Source organism: Xenopus laevis, chromosome 7S, assembly GCF_017654675.1.
Source record: "Xenopus laevis strain J_2021 chromosome 7S, Xenopus_laevis_v10.1, whole genome shotgun sequence".
In the NCBI taxonomy this organism is placed as follows: Eukaryota; Metazoa; Chordata; class Amphibia; order Anura; family Pipidae; genus Xenopus; species Xenopus laevis.
In genome coordinates this window covers 85,979,700-85,996,971 of record NC_054384.1, presented here as the reverse complement: position 1 = coordinate 85,996,971, position 17,272 = coordinate 85,979,700, and the positions used below count along the sequence as shown (strand labels likewise).

General features: G+C 37.6%; 1 protein-coding gene across 3 annotated transcripts in view; it reads right to left on the bottom strand.

Annotated features, from left to right (window-relative positions):
• Positions 1-17,272, bottom strand: part of LOC108697683 (voltage-gated potassium channel subunit beta-2-like) — a 133,471-nt gene that overhangs the window by 84,139 nt on the left and 32,060 nt on the right. For 2 of the 3 annotated variants that reach the window (XM_018227954.2, XM_041571476.1), the window contains 2 exons: positions 14,344-14,462; positions 9,306-9,347 (listed from right to left, as the gene is read on the bottom strand). In XM_018227954.2, coding sequence (XP_018083443.1) covers positions 9,306-9,347; positions 14,344-14,420 — 119 coding nt within the window. In that variant the 5' untranslated portion in view covers positions 14,421-14,462. The remainder of the gene's footprint in view (positions 1-9,305; positions 9,348-14,343; positions 14,463-17,272) is intronic. The other variant, XM_018227955.2, reaches the window with a different exon arrangement.

Here is a 17,272-nt window from a genome sequence, read left to right as displayed (position 1 = left end):
CCAGCCTATTGCGTCTAGTTAATGTTTAAATTATTTTCTAGTAGACTTAAGGAATGAAGAACCAAATTACGGAAAGATCCATTATCTGAAAAACCTCTGGATAACAGATCCTATACCTGTATTTGTAAGGAAATGATAAAGTATTTCATTTAAATAGGAGCCTATTGAAAATGTTATTCCTATTCTTTGGATCATTCTGAATAATGGGCTTTGAGGGTACTAGATCTCATATCTCTCCTCCCCTCCTCTAATATAACTATAGCAAAAAGCCTTTAAAAAAAAAAAAATAAAACAAAACAAGTATTTGTATTCCTTATGCTAGACATATAGCATTACCACACAAAGCCACAGACTATTTTAAAAGAAATATAATGGGATTGTGGCCAGACCTTTTCATTATTTACAGTGTAATGAAAATTACTGTAATTTAACAGTATTTTAAACTCACTTTTTTTGTAAAAATATTACAGTACTATCTATGGTAAAATGTATCGTGCTATATCATTGTACATATGCCAGTATCTATGCATTTGGATGAAAGTTTAACACTGTAACATTATAATGCCCAAACTATAAAATGGAAGGGACACCAGATATAAAATATGCCTTACCTCTATTACTATAATGCATGTATCCCTAGTGAAAGAACAAAACTGGGCAAGAGACTACCTAAACTTTTTCCTACATGGTTGTCCAATGCTTTGCTTGGATAATACATTAATATTAGCGTATTTTTGCCACCTAGCCAACACATTCTGATTGGTCATCTGACCTTATTAATACATGGATTCTGAAATGTTTAAAAAGCAGAACACAACCTGGTCAGATACAGATTATTCCAGGTAAAGCCCTGTGCCGGACACACTGATCTTTCCATTTTCAGGGATGCACCAATACCTGATGTTACTTCTGTAGCCAACTGCAGAAAAGCTGGTCTTATACCATTAGCCTAAACGCATGTAGAGGCACTGACAATATGGTATTTACAAATCCATGTTGACTGTTGGCATTTCTATCATCACTTTTAAAATCTGTTGGGAAAGATCTGTTCACAACTACGATATCACTTATATGCCAGTGATACAGGAGTCCTTCTGAAATGCACTAAAGCAAAAGGCAACAGACTACTAACAAATAGTTAGTTTAACTATACTACTAGGGCCATATTTATGCTATTTAAACCAAAATTCACTATAAAGAAAAATGGTGTTTAAAGTAGGGATGCACCAAATCCAGGATTCGGATCGGGATTCGGTCTTTTTCAGCAGGATTCGGATTCGGCCGAATCCTTCTGTCTGGCCGAACCCGAATCCTAATTTGCATATGCAAATTAAGGGCGGGAGGGAAATCGCGTGAATTTTTGCACAAAACAAGGAAGTAAAAAATGTTTACCCATTCCCACCCCTAATTTGCACATGCAAATTAGGATTCGGCCAAATCTTTCGCACAGGATTCTGGGGTTCGGCCGAATCCAAAATAGGGGACTCGGTGCATCCCTAGGTTTAAGCTGTGTAAAGTAAATGGTGACAGTGTGTGTAATTTTATGGCATGTGAATGCCAAATTTTGCACCATTTTACATTGCTTCTGGAGGAAGTCACTCTAAGAAAAAAACGTGTAAAAAATTTACGCCATTTTTAAAACACCGAACACAGCATAATAAATATGCCCCTAGGTGTGCATGAGGCTTACTGTACCAGATGCCCATTGGCAGAGAAGATCCATACCTACAGTACATATTTGCCCCCGACAGATTTAAAAATTATAATTATAGGGCACTGGAGAAAATATTACAGAAGTATGTGTGTTTTGGGGGGCAGGCAATCGGTCTATAGGTACTGCACCCTTATAGAATACATCATATCTAGCCCAATTTTTTTTATACATCTTTAACTTAATGTGCCCCCTACTCCTTTATGATAGAACTTATTCGGGATGACATTTAGTTGTTCAGTATCCTTAACCATTGTAAGCAAAGTCGAGCAAGTCCAGTGAGTTACACAAGTCCAGCAGAAATCATCACACACATCACCACTATTAATCAATCCAAGATCTCCCCTTTTGAAAATATCAAAAGGTGAAATAACACAGATAAATTAACAACTGTCAATGATACAAAAGTATGCAATTACTGTACATGAGAAATTTGATTATCTGCCATCTGATTTTATTTATTTTTTATTTTAGAGTTTCTGATTGTAGAAACAAAAAAAATGCCAATTCCCTGTGCACTTTCATTTAATCCTTTGGAATGTAATAGACACCCCTATAAAACTTTGCTATGGTGCATTGATAGTTTCTCATATTTTCTGCTATTCATCTTTATTTACCCTATGGCCCTTCCAACAAGCAAAGGTGTAAAGTCATATACAGCAATTGACCCTTACCCTGGCTGCTTGGGGACTGCTGTGCTTTTGACAGATAAAACTGGGTCAGCTGATACTGGAGAGGAACACGGTCATACCGTATCCACAGCACATACAATAGATGAATGGAGATCTATGCACAAGGCTACTGAAACTCTTTACATCTTCCACAGCTATAAATATAGAGATTAAAACTTAACATAAGCATAAAAACTATTAACTAAGAATTTACTATTTAAGCTACTAAAACATACAGGGACTAAGGAACTCACTTTAAATGGACAATCTCTTCTACATAAGTAAGAGCTGCAGAAACCGCTGATGAAACAAAAGGAAATAATAGACGTTCTTCCTTTATGTTTTCATCAGCGGTTTGGGAAGCACTCACTTAACCATAAAGGGATTACCATAGAATCAGTGCTTTGTGCAGACTCTGCACATAATAAATGTAGAAGCACAAGCTTCATGTTAAGTGACTTTTACCTGTCATCTTTTTTCCTGTTGTTCACTAATAGGTCTTTTTGGAGCACACAACGCCATCCCTAGACATTAGAAGAAAGGAGCCTTCCCCTTTGGATGCAAAAAAAGATAATTTCCATTAAGAGCAGGAAAGTTATGTAATGCACTACATGCTGTACTCATTCTACTTTATTAACCCTCATGGGAAGGGCCCTCTCCGACGTCATGTCTCGATATAAGTGTCCCTTTATCTGCATCGGTGCTGCTTTTTCAATCAACTGTATTTTTATTTGAATGTGCATAAAGAAATACAACAGTACATAGCCAATCCATGGATAAAAAGGAAAAGTGATTATGTTCGATGCATACATGGATATGAACCAATTTAAATCAAATCAATTTAGGTGATAGATAGAGATGGGCGAATTTTGCGTAAAATTTTTGGCGAAACGGGTCAAATTCGCACATCCCTAGTGATAAACATAAACAAACAGAAATATGTGGTGTGGTAACATGGCCCATATAGAGGTACAGGGCTAATATAGCCTAATGATATTGTTACATTGCTTGCAAGTCTTTAAAAAAAATTCCCTACTAGCCCACTTCTCCCACTGAAATTGCAACATAGGGTAGTTGGGTCCAGAATACAAAAATGGGCATCCAAAGCTTTCTGCAGTTATACATTATATCGCAACTCATTGTGCTGATTTTGTTAAGACTGTGTTCTCCATTAATTTTAAGCATAGTACGGCTCTGCAGAATATGTTGGTGTTTTATACATAAACTATCATAATAATATTCCATAGTAGGGCTTATTAATAATTGTAGTGTAAAGCTGGCCATAAACTGCCATACTTTAGTTTCTGACTAGGCCCCTTGAGGTAGCTTATTGGACATATGTTGGGCCAAACCTATGGCCGTCCATCCTTAGCTAAATATTGGGCAGGGTCAAAACTCCTTTAGATGTATTTCTTACACATGAGATCTAAAAAGGTCCCCATTATGAGGCAATCATTTGGATAGTTCTGTCAAAACACTTTTTGTGTATGCCTAGTATTCTTCGTTATTCTTTTTATTGCATTCTATATGTAAATTCAATTGATCAAAATAATAAAGGAATTTTAATCTTAAACTCTACATAAGACATTTGGCAAAGATCTGGATGCACCACATCAGATAATCTGATGGTTTGCCAGCCAGGCCATTGAGGGACCACATCAACTGGATGATTTGCAGCCTGATATTTGTTAAGGAGGCCCCATATGGGTGCCAATAAGCTGTTGCCCGAGTATGGCAAACATAAACTGGCATCTTATATTGGCCAGTACATGGCTAGCTTTACTGCATCTGACCAGTCAAATCTGTTTGAAAATTTGTTGCTGCGCCACAGGCTGATTGGTCAGATACCATACAACAGGTATCTCCCAAACTTTTTACCCACGAGCCACATTCAAATGTAAAAAGAGTTGGGGAGCAACACAAGCATGAAAAAAGTCCCTGGGGATGCCTAATAAAAGTTCAACCAAGTTTGGGAGTTTTACTTTGAAAGCAGCGAGTAAGTTGCAGGTAAAATATCTAGTATAGGTCAATCTAAAAACAACTGGACTTGCTGAGTAATCAATGAAGATGTTTCACTACTCATCCGAGTAGCTTCTTCAGTTCAACTGACTGGTGTGGGGAGTTTTCGGCATATAAACTCTTCCACTAATCCATTTACAATGGCACATTGTAACTCTTCAAAGAGGTGACATTTGAAGAAACATCTGAAGAAATTCACAGAGGTGTAGATTCTGTGTAGTTGTGATAGGATTATCCAATGTGTCATGCAACTCCTAGATACAGGTGTTACTTGTGAGAGTTGGATGAATGGATGTGTGAAGTGTTCTGAATCCGCAGAAAGAGTTTATATGCCGAAAACTTCCCACACCAGTCAGTTGAACTGAAGAACGTCTTCATTGATTACTCAGCAAATCCAGTTGTTTTTAGATTGACCTATACTAGATATACCATGACCTGGATGAATGAAAATCTTCATTGTAAAATGTATAATGAAGCAATTCAATTTTTAATGAATCAGATGTAAGTTGAGTGTAAGACTGGCCATATCGAGGATGACTTTGACGTACAGTAGTTGGCCAGCTTAAATATATTGCAATATATGGACAAACAATCCCTGTTTTGTTTAAATGGGAAGGCATTTTTAGTAGCTTAAGGCACAAAATGTTTCATTGTCCTTAATATATCGATAATGGGTTGAGTGCAGAGGAACTCTTGTATTTGTCTATGCCAAATAAGGGCTGTGGTTGGCTATTTGGTAGCCCCTATGTGGACTGGCAGCCTATAGAAGGCACTATTTGGCAGTACACATGATTTTTATGCAACCAAAACTACCTTCCAAGCCTGGAATTGAAAAATAAGCACTTGCTTTGAGGCCACTGCGAGCAACATCCAAGGGTTTGGTTGGGGAACACGACTTTACAAGGTCAGGACATGCATGGCCACCTTTAGGATTAATTTACTACTGGGAAGTGTATGAACTAGATGCATCAATTGCTGATTTTAATGATCTCTTTAATGTGTACAGTTAATTCAATCAGCCATTTGCTAAATCTCATGAGAAGACAACAGGCTGGTTTGGATGCTAAATTTCTTGAGAAAACCAGTCTAATTAATAGCTCTGAAGGATAACACACAATTTACATCAATAATCTAGCCTGAGAAACAGCACAAGGAGGTTGACAAACAACCCCACATTTAGAATACATAATACAATGTTATGCAAAAACAGCCGTATCACATCCCTTTAATAATGACTTTTTTTAATCAAGGCAGTAATAGCCATTTTAGATTTTTCCTTCCAATAATCTTGTTCATTCTTCCTTGTGGTTTATAACAATTTGACAGTGAATGGAATTAAAACATTCATTGATTGACATATTGTTTCCATTGAGCTTTATATTTCCATTGTCAAATAATGGCAGTACAGGCATACATTTACTATTCTTTCCCCCTAGCCTTTTTTTCCATTTATTCAATGAAGTTGTTACTGGTATAACTGGCAGGTTCAGCCTTGCATAACTGCGGGTTTCATCTAGCAACCCAGGTTTGATATGACATAAACGGGGTTTAATAGGGTTTAACTGCAACAGTCACAGCAAAACATTTTATTAAGATACATTAATAACAAAGGGAGTGCTTCAAGAACCAGAGCAGACAGAAACACTTCAATGCAAAAGATAAATGCACTTACAAGATAATGCTGAACACACAGAAAGCTTCAAAAAGCCAGACTGTCCACCTCAACATGTTCTGTGCAGGATTTATACAGAATATCCCTTGCATTTTGAATCAGGGTTCCACTACATTCCAAACAGGATTAAAGGACAAGGAAAGGCAAAAAAATAAAATCTCATTTTTACTTTCTTTAATGAAAAAGAAACCTATCTAGATATACTTTAATTAAAAAATGTGTACCATTTTTATAAGAAACCTGACTGTATGCAGTGAAATTCTCCCTTCATTTACTGCTGTGGATAGGAATTGTCAGACGGTCCCTAACTGCTGAGCAGGGAAACAATCATACTTATGAACAGCAGGGGGAGCCCCCGCCTTACTTACCAGCCATGCAGAACTCAAGCAGCTTTGTTTATGACGATCCCTAAGCAGCCCAGACCACACTGAGCAAGATGACAGCCCCCTGTGGCCAACTTTGAAAGCATAAATCATTTGTTCGATTAGGCTTGTGGTGCAGTAAGTTCATGCTTATGTTTAGTATACAAAATACAGCATTTCTAGCTTTATTCTATTTTAGACTTTCCTTGTCCTTTAACAAAACTAAAGCTACTATTAGAATAAAATGTTTTAATTCCAGATTAAATTAGTCACCTGTCCCCTTTTGCTTAAATTCTTGGGGAACTGGTGCACTGTATAATAAGAACTGCTCCCACTGCAGTTTCAGTGCCAACATCATAAAAAAGAATCATGGTTCACCCCTGTACCCAGAAATATAGGTATTTACTTATAGAATGACACTTGCTGAAATTAGACAACTTGTTATCTACAAAAACTCCTAGATCCTTCTCAGTTAAGGAAACCACCAACACACTGCCATTTAGTGTATAACTTGCATTTATATTATTTTTGCCAAAGTGTATAACTTGCATTTATCAACATTGAACCTAATTTTCCAGTTTGCTGCCCAGTTTTCCAAATCACTCTGCAAAGTGGCAGCATCCTGCATGGAACCTATAGTTCTGCACAATTTAGTATCATCTGCAAAAATAGAAATAGTACTTTCAATGCCCACCCCCAGGTCATTAATAAACAAATTGAAAAGCAAAGGACCAAGTAGAGAGCCCTGTGGTACTCTACTAACAACACTGGTCCAATTAACAAATGTTCCATTTAATCTATATTTTAGCCAGTTCTTTATACAGGTACAAATATGATGTTTCAGGCCAACATTCTTTAATTCAACCAGTAACCTTCTGTGTTGCACTGTATTAAATGCTTTAACAAAGTCTAATTAGATCATATCCTCTGCCATCCCAGAGTCGAGGTCCCTGCTCACTTTCTCATAAAAATAAATTAAATTAGTCTAGCAAAATCTACTATGCATAAAACCATGTTGGCACAAATTTATAGTATTATTATGGCTTTTTGTAAGCCAATCACAAAAAGGGGGAAGGAAAAGATACATTTTCTGTAAAAACAAAGTACAAAAAGCATCCCTCCCAACATTTTAGAAATAAAAGGAGGGACAAAAAAGGTACCGCCGGTAGAACAACTAACCTTTTTTGACCATGCCCACTTTTGTGGCAACACCCCCTAATTTGGAAAACGGCAGTTTGGCATGCACTGAACAGGACTCCAGACAGCGGTAAAATATCTCTTTACTTTATTGCACAAACATCTATCGTCCTAACGCGTTTCGTGTGTTACCACACGTAATCATAGGCATCCAATGCTTATGATTACGTGTGGTAACACACGAAACGCGTTAGGACGATAGATGTTTGTGCAATAAAGTAAAGAGATATTTTACCGCTGTCTGGAGTCCTGCTGAGTGCGTGCCAAACTGCCGTTTTCCAAGTCTTGATGTCTCCCCCATGCTGAGGGTTCGGGGCGCAGCACCCGGGCCACCGAACAGGAGCGGTGAGTGACCCACAACTTATTGTATTGGAAAGTTTAAAGCAGAAGGTTCGGGGCAAGTGCACCTGAACCACTTTAGAACAGCGGTGAGCAAGTCTTTACGAATGTAAAAATACTCGCTAGACAGAAAAGGATTCCAATATATAGAATTAAACATACGGCGGGGGGTTGGAGCGCTCCTGCCTCTTTTCCCTAATTTAACACCCCCTAATTACCATGTTCATTTTACAAAATTTGGCAGGTTATCAAAATTTGAACATATTTTTTTTCAGTTAATACAGTTTTGCTAATTACGGTGAATTGCCCTTTAAGCTGTGAGTCCAACTTTTCCCAATGGACCTGTTATCTTATAATGTTACAATTACTTATTTGCTTATCTTGAAATTGTTACAAAAGTATCCTATCAGCTGCTGTAGCTGTTCTGGGCTCTCTGCCAAAAGCCAATTAATTTAGAAACTTTGTTTCTTTTTCTGCATGTTCAGTGCGGGACTTCCCAGTACAAATGAGGGACTGCGGGTTGAGCTGTCAAAAGAGGGACTATCTTTCTAAAAACAGGACAGTTGGCAGGTATGCAAAAAGTACAAAGTATAAAAACATGAATTATAGTACAGGTATGGGATCCCTTATTCGGAAACCCGAAAAAAATATATAATTTTCCTAATATTAAAGAAATGGGAACTGTATGAAAACATACAAGTACACGAAACGTGCATCAGGCCACTTACCAATGTGTAAGTAAGATGTGTTTTTATTTGTTTGTTTGCACTAAAATCGTCTCATTTGAAATTCCTTTTGGGCTGTCTGAGTTACTTCAATGAACCTGCTTAAGAGCACCATACACTTCTGCACTGGGATTGGGCATCTCTGAAAGGTTTGTAGTAAGGCACAAAGCCTGCATGTATTTATTTACTGCACCATCATTTTATTTTGGTTTTTTTTTTTACAAGGTAAACTGCATTGAGACTATACCTGGGCATTCCCAGACACAAATTATTGTTTAGTATACAATTGTGTGAACTACATTTTTTATGTGGATTTTTACTATATTATTGCTGCACAGATACTAGGGAGATTTACTAACTGGCTGTGTAACTTGATTTACCACTTGTTTTGTCTGTAGTTAGCGGCATTCATTTGATAAGTGTAGTTTTACTGAAAAAAAATAAACCAAATAACATAAATTTTACCAGGATTTGTTCAGCCATGTCCAGCCGTATAATCAAAGCCCGTTTATATTTTATTTATAGCATGAGCCTACTGGTAGACATTCACAGAAGCACGTTACTAGGGAACATGCATTTCTAGTCAAGACAAAGAGAGCAGAGCGGTACCTGTAAAACTGCAGCTGCCGTTTGGGACTTCCATATCGAGCACTTGAGAAAGCACAAGGGAAAGAAAGAAGAAAGATGGCAAAATTCACATTGTGTTTACATATGCATTTGATCTCTTACACATGGTTTCATTGACTATGACAGGACAACAGCACCACCCTGTGTCAATATTTTGCAACAACCTATTCAACCTACTGTATGAATGAAGTAAAAACCCGCTATCCAGAAAGCTCAGAATTATGGAGACTCCATTTTTATCAAATAATTAATTTTTCTTTTTAAATATTTCCTTTTTATTTAGAATAATAAAAAAGAACCTTGTACATTATCCCAGATAAGTTATAATAAAGGTTTTAAGAATGTATTACTTTTGTAGTGGTGTCTGCTGAAAAGATTTCTGGACAGGCAAGTGGAGGTGACCATCGTGTGGCGTAAAATAAATGTAATATTCACAGTATGAAGAAAACATCGGACGAAAACCCTTTTTTTCTATTTTTGAAATTTTTTGTCTGTTGCTTAAATCCTATGAGTGCCATCATTCTACAATATATATATATATATATATATTAAAGCAAGGCACTCACAGGTCTTAAAATTTGGTGAAAAATAGATAAAGTTTGTTATTCCAACGTTTCGGTCTTCTGAAAGAGTGCAATCCGCAACGTTAAGAAGAAAATATGAGGTCTATTCAGCAAAAAACTACTTACCGGTAAGACCTGTAAGTGCGAGCCTTTTTCTTTCTTGCATTTATTCCTTTTGACTATATGCACCCAGGCACTATTCACCCAAGCTGTGCCGGCATCCAGTATATATATATATATATATATACTGTCCCACAGTACCCGCACTCTGACAGAAGTGTTCCAGTGGTGCAAGATCAATTGTATTGAAATAGATGTGAATGGAGGATCAGCACTCACTTGTAGTGAATAATCTTTTATTTTGTGCAAATATACATCTTTATCCAGAATAATCTTTTATTTTGTGCAAATATACATCTTTATCCTGAATAAAGATGTATATTTGCACGAGAGCATTCTCAATATATAGCCCCCTGAAAAAATATTCTTGCACAAATGAACTGTAACTTGCCCACGTGCACCCAATAAGAAAGTAGGCTTTTCAGCTTGTTTGTTTAAAAATGTTCTGTGCTGTGCAAAATTTAAAAAAAAAAAAACTTCCTAATTGCAACACTCTAAATGAACGGTCAGCAATCAGTGCCTAGCAACTTGGCAACCCACAGTAATTCTGTATTTCCTTCTCCTTTACAGATTTTTGTTAAACATCAATAACAATTAAAGGGGTTGTTCACCTTTCAGATAACTTTTAGTATGATGTAGATAATGATATTCTGAGATAATTTGCAATTGGTTTTCATTTTTTATTATTGAAGGTTTTTGAGTTATTTAGCTTTTTATTCAACAGCTCTTCAATTTACATTTCAAGCAATCTGGTAACTAGGGCCCAAATTACCCTAGCAACCATGCATTGATTTTAATAAGAGACTGGAATATGAATAGGAGAGTCTAAATAGAAGGATCAGTAATACAAAGTAGCAACAACAATACATTTGTAGCCTTACAGAGCATGTTTTTTTAGAAGGGGCGGCGACGCCCGTTTGAAAGTTGCAAAGAATCAGAAGAAAAAGACAAATAACTATAAAACTATGAAAAATAAATAATGAAAACCAATTAAAAAGTTGCTTAGAATTGGTCGTTCTATAACATTCTATAAGTTAATTTAAAGGTGAACCACCCCTTTAATACTTTATTTACAAATAACATCTTCCTTCTTAGGAGGCACAATCATTTTCTTACAATAAAAGCTGTGGAAGTGTGGTAGTCTTTCCCTGAAGTAGGAATACTGTTAATTGTTAGTAACTCTTAGTTTCAAGAAAGAATTTTAATTACTTTTAAGAATTACTTTTAATCAAAGCAATGGCAAACAGGGAGTTTTGGACACCCACTACTCTCCGATGGAAAACAGTAGCAGTATAACACCTTAAGGTGGCCATACACGGGCCGATAAAAGCTGCCGACAGACCAAGTCGGCAGCTTATTGGCCCGTGTATGGGGGCCCCCGACGGGCTTCCCCGATCGAGATCTGGCCGAAAGTCGGCCAGATCTCGATCGGATGGGGTTAAAAATCCCGTCGGATCGCGGCCGCATCTGTTCGTTGATGCGGTCCCGCGATCCGACCGCCCGTTTGGCGAACGCTAGGATCCGATCGTTGGGCCCTAGGGCCCACGATCGGATCAGCCCGATATTGCCCACCTCAAGGTGGGCATATCGGAGGGAGATCCGCTCGTTTGGCGACATCGCCAAACGAGCGGATCTATCCGTGTATGGCCACCTTTAGTCTGGCTTTCACAGTACCTGATACTAGTTATGGACAAGTGGCCTACTAAAGGCACAAAGAGTGGTGACAGGTGGACCTTAGCCCCAAAATACGCTACTTGAGCGTTTCAGTCCTAAAATCCCCCAGTCATTGTTCTGCAAGCATTCAGTTGGGTGGTTTTTATTTACTTGTATTACGAGTAGTGCCAGACAAATAAGAGCATTTTGCCCACTGCCACTTGGAAGCAGTAGACAAAATGCCCCGTGTGCCATAGCCTTACAGCTCAGGCCAGAGGTAAAGTCCACCCCCACCCCTGTGGCTCTTAATATAGTTAAAGCACCCAATCCATTCATCTTAAAGGGGTACTTAATAAAATATATTAAATTTAATTAATTAACACAGTGACTTGAGTGAGCAGTTTTCAAAGCCTACAAATGTACCCTACCTGTCCAGCAAGGTTGTAGAAGAAAAGGCCAGACTGTAACAATAGTCCCTGACCACCTGGGCATGTATTTATCTGAATCAGAAAATCCAGCATCTCAGACCTGTCGAGGTTGCATATAAGTCTATGGGAGAAGTCCCAATGATTTTTGATGTGCGACGGGTTTCGTGCAATACCCCAAAGTTATCGGGCAAAAATCATAAAAAATCATAAAAATCTGAATTTTTCCTGCAGAGCAAATTTTAGGGAAAATGTAATAATAAATAAGCATAAAAAACCAGAGCGGATTTGATCGTAGTTTGCAGCAGAAAATATTGAGATAAATTCTGACATTGATAAATAACCCCCTATGTGTTGATCTGCTAACACACATAGGGGGAAATTTAGTAAAGGGCGAAGTGGCTGGCGAAAATTTGTCAGAGTGACGTAATTTCGGCACTTCGCCGATTAACTAACGGTAGCTGGCGTAAATTCACTGGCGTAATTTCGTCAAGACTCTGGCGAAACTTTGCACTCTAACGCCAGGCGAATTTTCGGTCTGGCGAAAGAGCGTTACTATGCAAATTCACTAAGTTTTTGATTTTACTGACTGTTACTGACCAGACGTGCCTTCCCCACCTCAGACCAGGCGAAGTGCAAGAGAGTAGATGAGTTTCTCAAAAAAACAGTTGAAAATTTTTCTAAGTCCCAAAACACGCAGGCGTTTTTTCCTATTTACAAGGTGATAGACTGAAAAAGATCGTACATTTTTTTTTGTGGTAACTTCCTTCCCCCCCTACATTTGCCAACATATGGCACCTAAACTATACTGTGGACACATGTATAGGGCATTATAACAACTTTATATAATTTTGTTAAGGTTCCCTGACCTTGTGTAGTGTAATGTATTTGCTGCAGCATATACGCCATTGTACTTTAACTGCACGCTGTATGCTAATCAGCCAACGTTAGCGTAACTTCGAACTGCTGATCGTAATTTCGCCAGCGTTCATTCCCTGTGCACAACTTCGGATCTTCGTGAATTAGCGTTGTCCAGGCGAATTTACACCTGGCAAAGTGTTGTGATGTGCGCGAAGCCAGCAGTGGCGAATTTTCGCCTGTTCGTGAATTTGCCCCATAGAATTCTTATATTTGGCCTTAAAGCTTATTGGTCTAAAACCATGATGGGGCATCTAGTATATGGCCAATTTACCTCAAAAACATTGTATTTGTCGTCTTGTAAGAGTTTGCATATTGAGAACCACGAAGAAGTTTTATTCTTTTTTCTAACCAATATAATTTGCAAATGGCACATACCATTATACAGCATAATATACAACATTTAAGTCAATACCATGGTTAAAGTTATATATATGGAATATTTGGTGCCCGGAATTTAGGTGTGACTAAAGAACTTTAATACAGGCACCAGGTAATTAAAAAACAATATGTAGTTAAATTAAAAAACTAAGGGGGGTTACTTATTAAAATCCATTTTTTTCTGGTCGGAGTTTTAAAGGGAAAAAAGTTTAGTGGAAAAAAAAACCTTATACTCAATTTGAAACCTGCCAAGGTCATGTGGAAGTCAATGGCAGATGTCCCTTTCACAATTGGAAGATATAATGATCTGCGCTGGTTTTTGTACAATAATCTAAAACATTTGCTGTTCCCAGACGATAATCCAAAAAAAAAGAAGTTTTCGAGCGTCAAATCCGAAAAAAAACATACAATTCGATTTTTTTTCACAATTTTACTGAGAGCTTATAGAGCCTTTTCCGGCACCAAATTTTTCAAATTGTTTTATTGATAAATAAGGAAAAATTATGGATGGAAGTTTGGTCGAAGTTGTTTTACTAAAATAATGAAATTTCGGATTTTAGTAAATAACCCCCTAGGTATTTAGCAGCTATCCATGATTGTTGGCCCTCAAGCTGTTTAAGCTTCAATCATTGGCATCCCCAGAACTGAAGTTAGAAGGTATGCCCAGCAGCAAGAGGGCTGTAGAGCAAATATCCCTATCCTGCACCATTATACTGAACTTGATACATATTCCTGTACATATTGCACATCCATTAAAAAAAAACGCCATTATTAGCTCCTTTTAAATTATTTTCATGGTAAGCATTTGGAATGTTTGTGCAACATCCAGGAAGACAAAACCTTAAATGGTGTCTAAAACGAATTATTGTCAGGTTATTGATATACAAGTTAATGATCAAGGGAAAAAAAAAAACTTAGAGACTGCCAGGTCTGAACACCAAAAATGGAAAGATGTTTTACCTGTAAATCATGCCGGGAGAGCCAGTCTGTCGCAACGAAAGTCTAGCGGGAGAGTCTGTGGTTGATTCTGGATACATGGAGCCAGCTTCAAGTGCTGCGCTCTCTGTATTGGTCACAGTCTACACAATAAAAAAAGAGATTGGAAAGGTAAAAATATGAACATGAAAAAAACACGAAAAGCCAATGCTTAAAGGGATTCTGTTATGGTATAGTTTTTATTCCTAAACAATTTTGTTTATATTGCAAATAATTCACTCTGTTATTTAAAATGTAATTCCTAACCCAACAAGTGTATTTTTTTTTATTTTCAATATTGGTGTGTAGGCAGCCATCTCAGGTCATGTGCTTTCAGAATGAGCCAGTTCTGCACTATGGCATTGCTTTCTGACAGGCTATTGCTTATCTTTCTGAAGGAGTTGAAAGTTGAAAATCAGTTGCCAGAGCTGAGGGGGAAAGGAAGACCCTTCACCTATGGAAATTCTTCATGCATATAGATTATCATCACATGCTGGACACCGACAGAGTAGCCGAGGGGGCAATGTGGGGGCCATGACTATTATATAAGATTGACCTTAAAAGGAGCCTGTTGAGTAGCAGGCACAATACAGCTCTCAGCAGGATGAAGACTTTAGGAACAAATAAGACAACTGATTTGTGCAACCAATATATATATATATATATATATATATATATATATATATATATATACACACACACACACACACACACACACACACACACACACACACACACACATGTTTATATAGTGAATAAAGTACCCCCTTAAATGATAAGGATATTATACATTACCGAGGAGTTTCATGACCATGTCAGGTCATGGAACTCTGAGGTGACTTATAATATCCTTATAATTTAACAAAAACAAAAGAGTGTACTTTATTTATTATAATACCCAGGTTTTAGTGAGTCACGTGACAAAAATGACATCCCTACTCACCGTTTATAACTGATGACATCAGTACTCACCGTTTATAAGGATATAATTTACAAGATATTCATGGCTTTTGTGTATTATATAGTGGATAATGTACCCCCTACTGTAATTTATAAAGATATTATGTTACCGAGGAGTTATGTGACCATATAAAAGCACGAGGCCGCAGGCCGAGTGATTTATACAGGTCACATAACTCCGAGGTGACTATTAATATCTTTATAAATTTTCAGTGGGGGGTACATTATTCATTATAATCTACAATTTCTGGGTTCAGTTTGTACTTTCTGACGAGTTCTTTGCTTTTTAAATTATGCCATACTTTAGTATATTTAGCTGGGTACCTTTATTTCTTCTTGCTATGGTCATGTCACATGTGTGTTGCAGCTAGGATGTAGTTCTTTCCTTTTTTTCTTCACAGGATTCCTAACCATTTTTGCGCCCCCCCCCTGCATTACCAAAGTCTCCTCCCCTTCCTATACACTACCTGGAGTCTCTCTCACCCTCCCTTACATTATCTAAGTCTCGCTCCGCCTCCCATCCACTCTGAAGGCTAGCTCCCGCACTGTGTGACATTTTCTTTCACTGCATCACAGACGGGTGAAGGCAAGGGAAGGAGGCGGAGCGAGTCTTCAGAGAGTGGACGGGAGGTGGAGCGAGACTTTGGAAGAGTGAGGGAGGGGGAGCGAGACTTCAGATAGTTGATGCGAGGGGGAGTGAAAATGGAGAAGAGAAACGCTAGTGAGGCAGCTGCAGATTTTTTACTGGAGTGAGATCTGCTATTAAGGAAAGAGAAGCCGAAGGGAGGGGGTGGAGCGCGTTGTGGGAGGTAAGCAAATGCAGAGCCGAAAGCTATAGTGGTGGGAAGGTCGGGTAGAGGCGATGGCAGCTGCTGCGAGTGCTGTCCCTTTAAGTTTATAAACGTCGCGTTCTGGCGTCAGAACACGCTGTTTATAAGGATATAATTTACAGTCTGGTCCCATTGGGAAATGACCAGACTGTAGATTATATATAAATACAGTATATGTAGCGATTTTGTGTTGGCACCTGTTTTTCGTGTCAAAGTGAAGGTCACACTATGATCACCTCCATCTGAATATCTCATGAAATAGTATTAGACTGCACCTAATCTTCTTTAAAAGCCTTTATTGAATTAAGGGTTCTGACCCGGGCACCAGCAAAGTTTCAGACCAGCACTGGTCTTTTATCAATTTTCTTTTAAAGAAGATCACCACTTTGATGGCGCGTTCTAATTTGATTTAGTGATATATATATATATATATATATATAATACATATATATTAATGTTTATACATTTTTTAAGCAAAGGCAGGTTAAGTACATCATTTAAGCATCTCAACTAAAGCTATCAGTACCAATACATTTAATGCACATTCCCTCCCCCTACTAGCAACAATCATTTTACATCTTCAGAATCTACATCTTTCTAAACTATAACACTACACCACCATCTAGTGGTTGCACAAATACAGTCCCCCTTTCATGTCCTGTACTACAATTACAGTAAAACAGTAGTTGCATTGTAATTACAGTATAGTGTAGTATTACTATTTATAATGTCTAAAATAACATTGTACTCATTATTTTTACTTATTCCTTTTTCTCTGCAACTGAGAATGTTTTCAGAGTAGCATTTTGGCATCAGCTATTCTTAATGTGCTATATTTAACTGTATATTTCAGATGTCAACTTCAAATACACATTTGCCTAATAAAAGAAACTACATTTCTTTCGTCAGTTTTCAAGTTTCAAATGGTTCACCTTTAAAGTAACTTTTAGTATGTTATAGAATGACCAATTCTAAGCAACTTTTCAATTGGTTTTTATTATTTTTGTTTTATAGTTATTTGCCTTTTTCTTCTGACTCTTTGCAGCTTTACAATGGGCGTCACTGACCCCTTCTAAAAAGCAAATGCTCTATAAGGTTACAAATGTATTGTTATTGTTAATTTT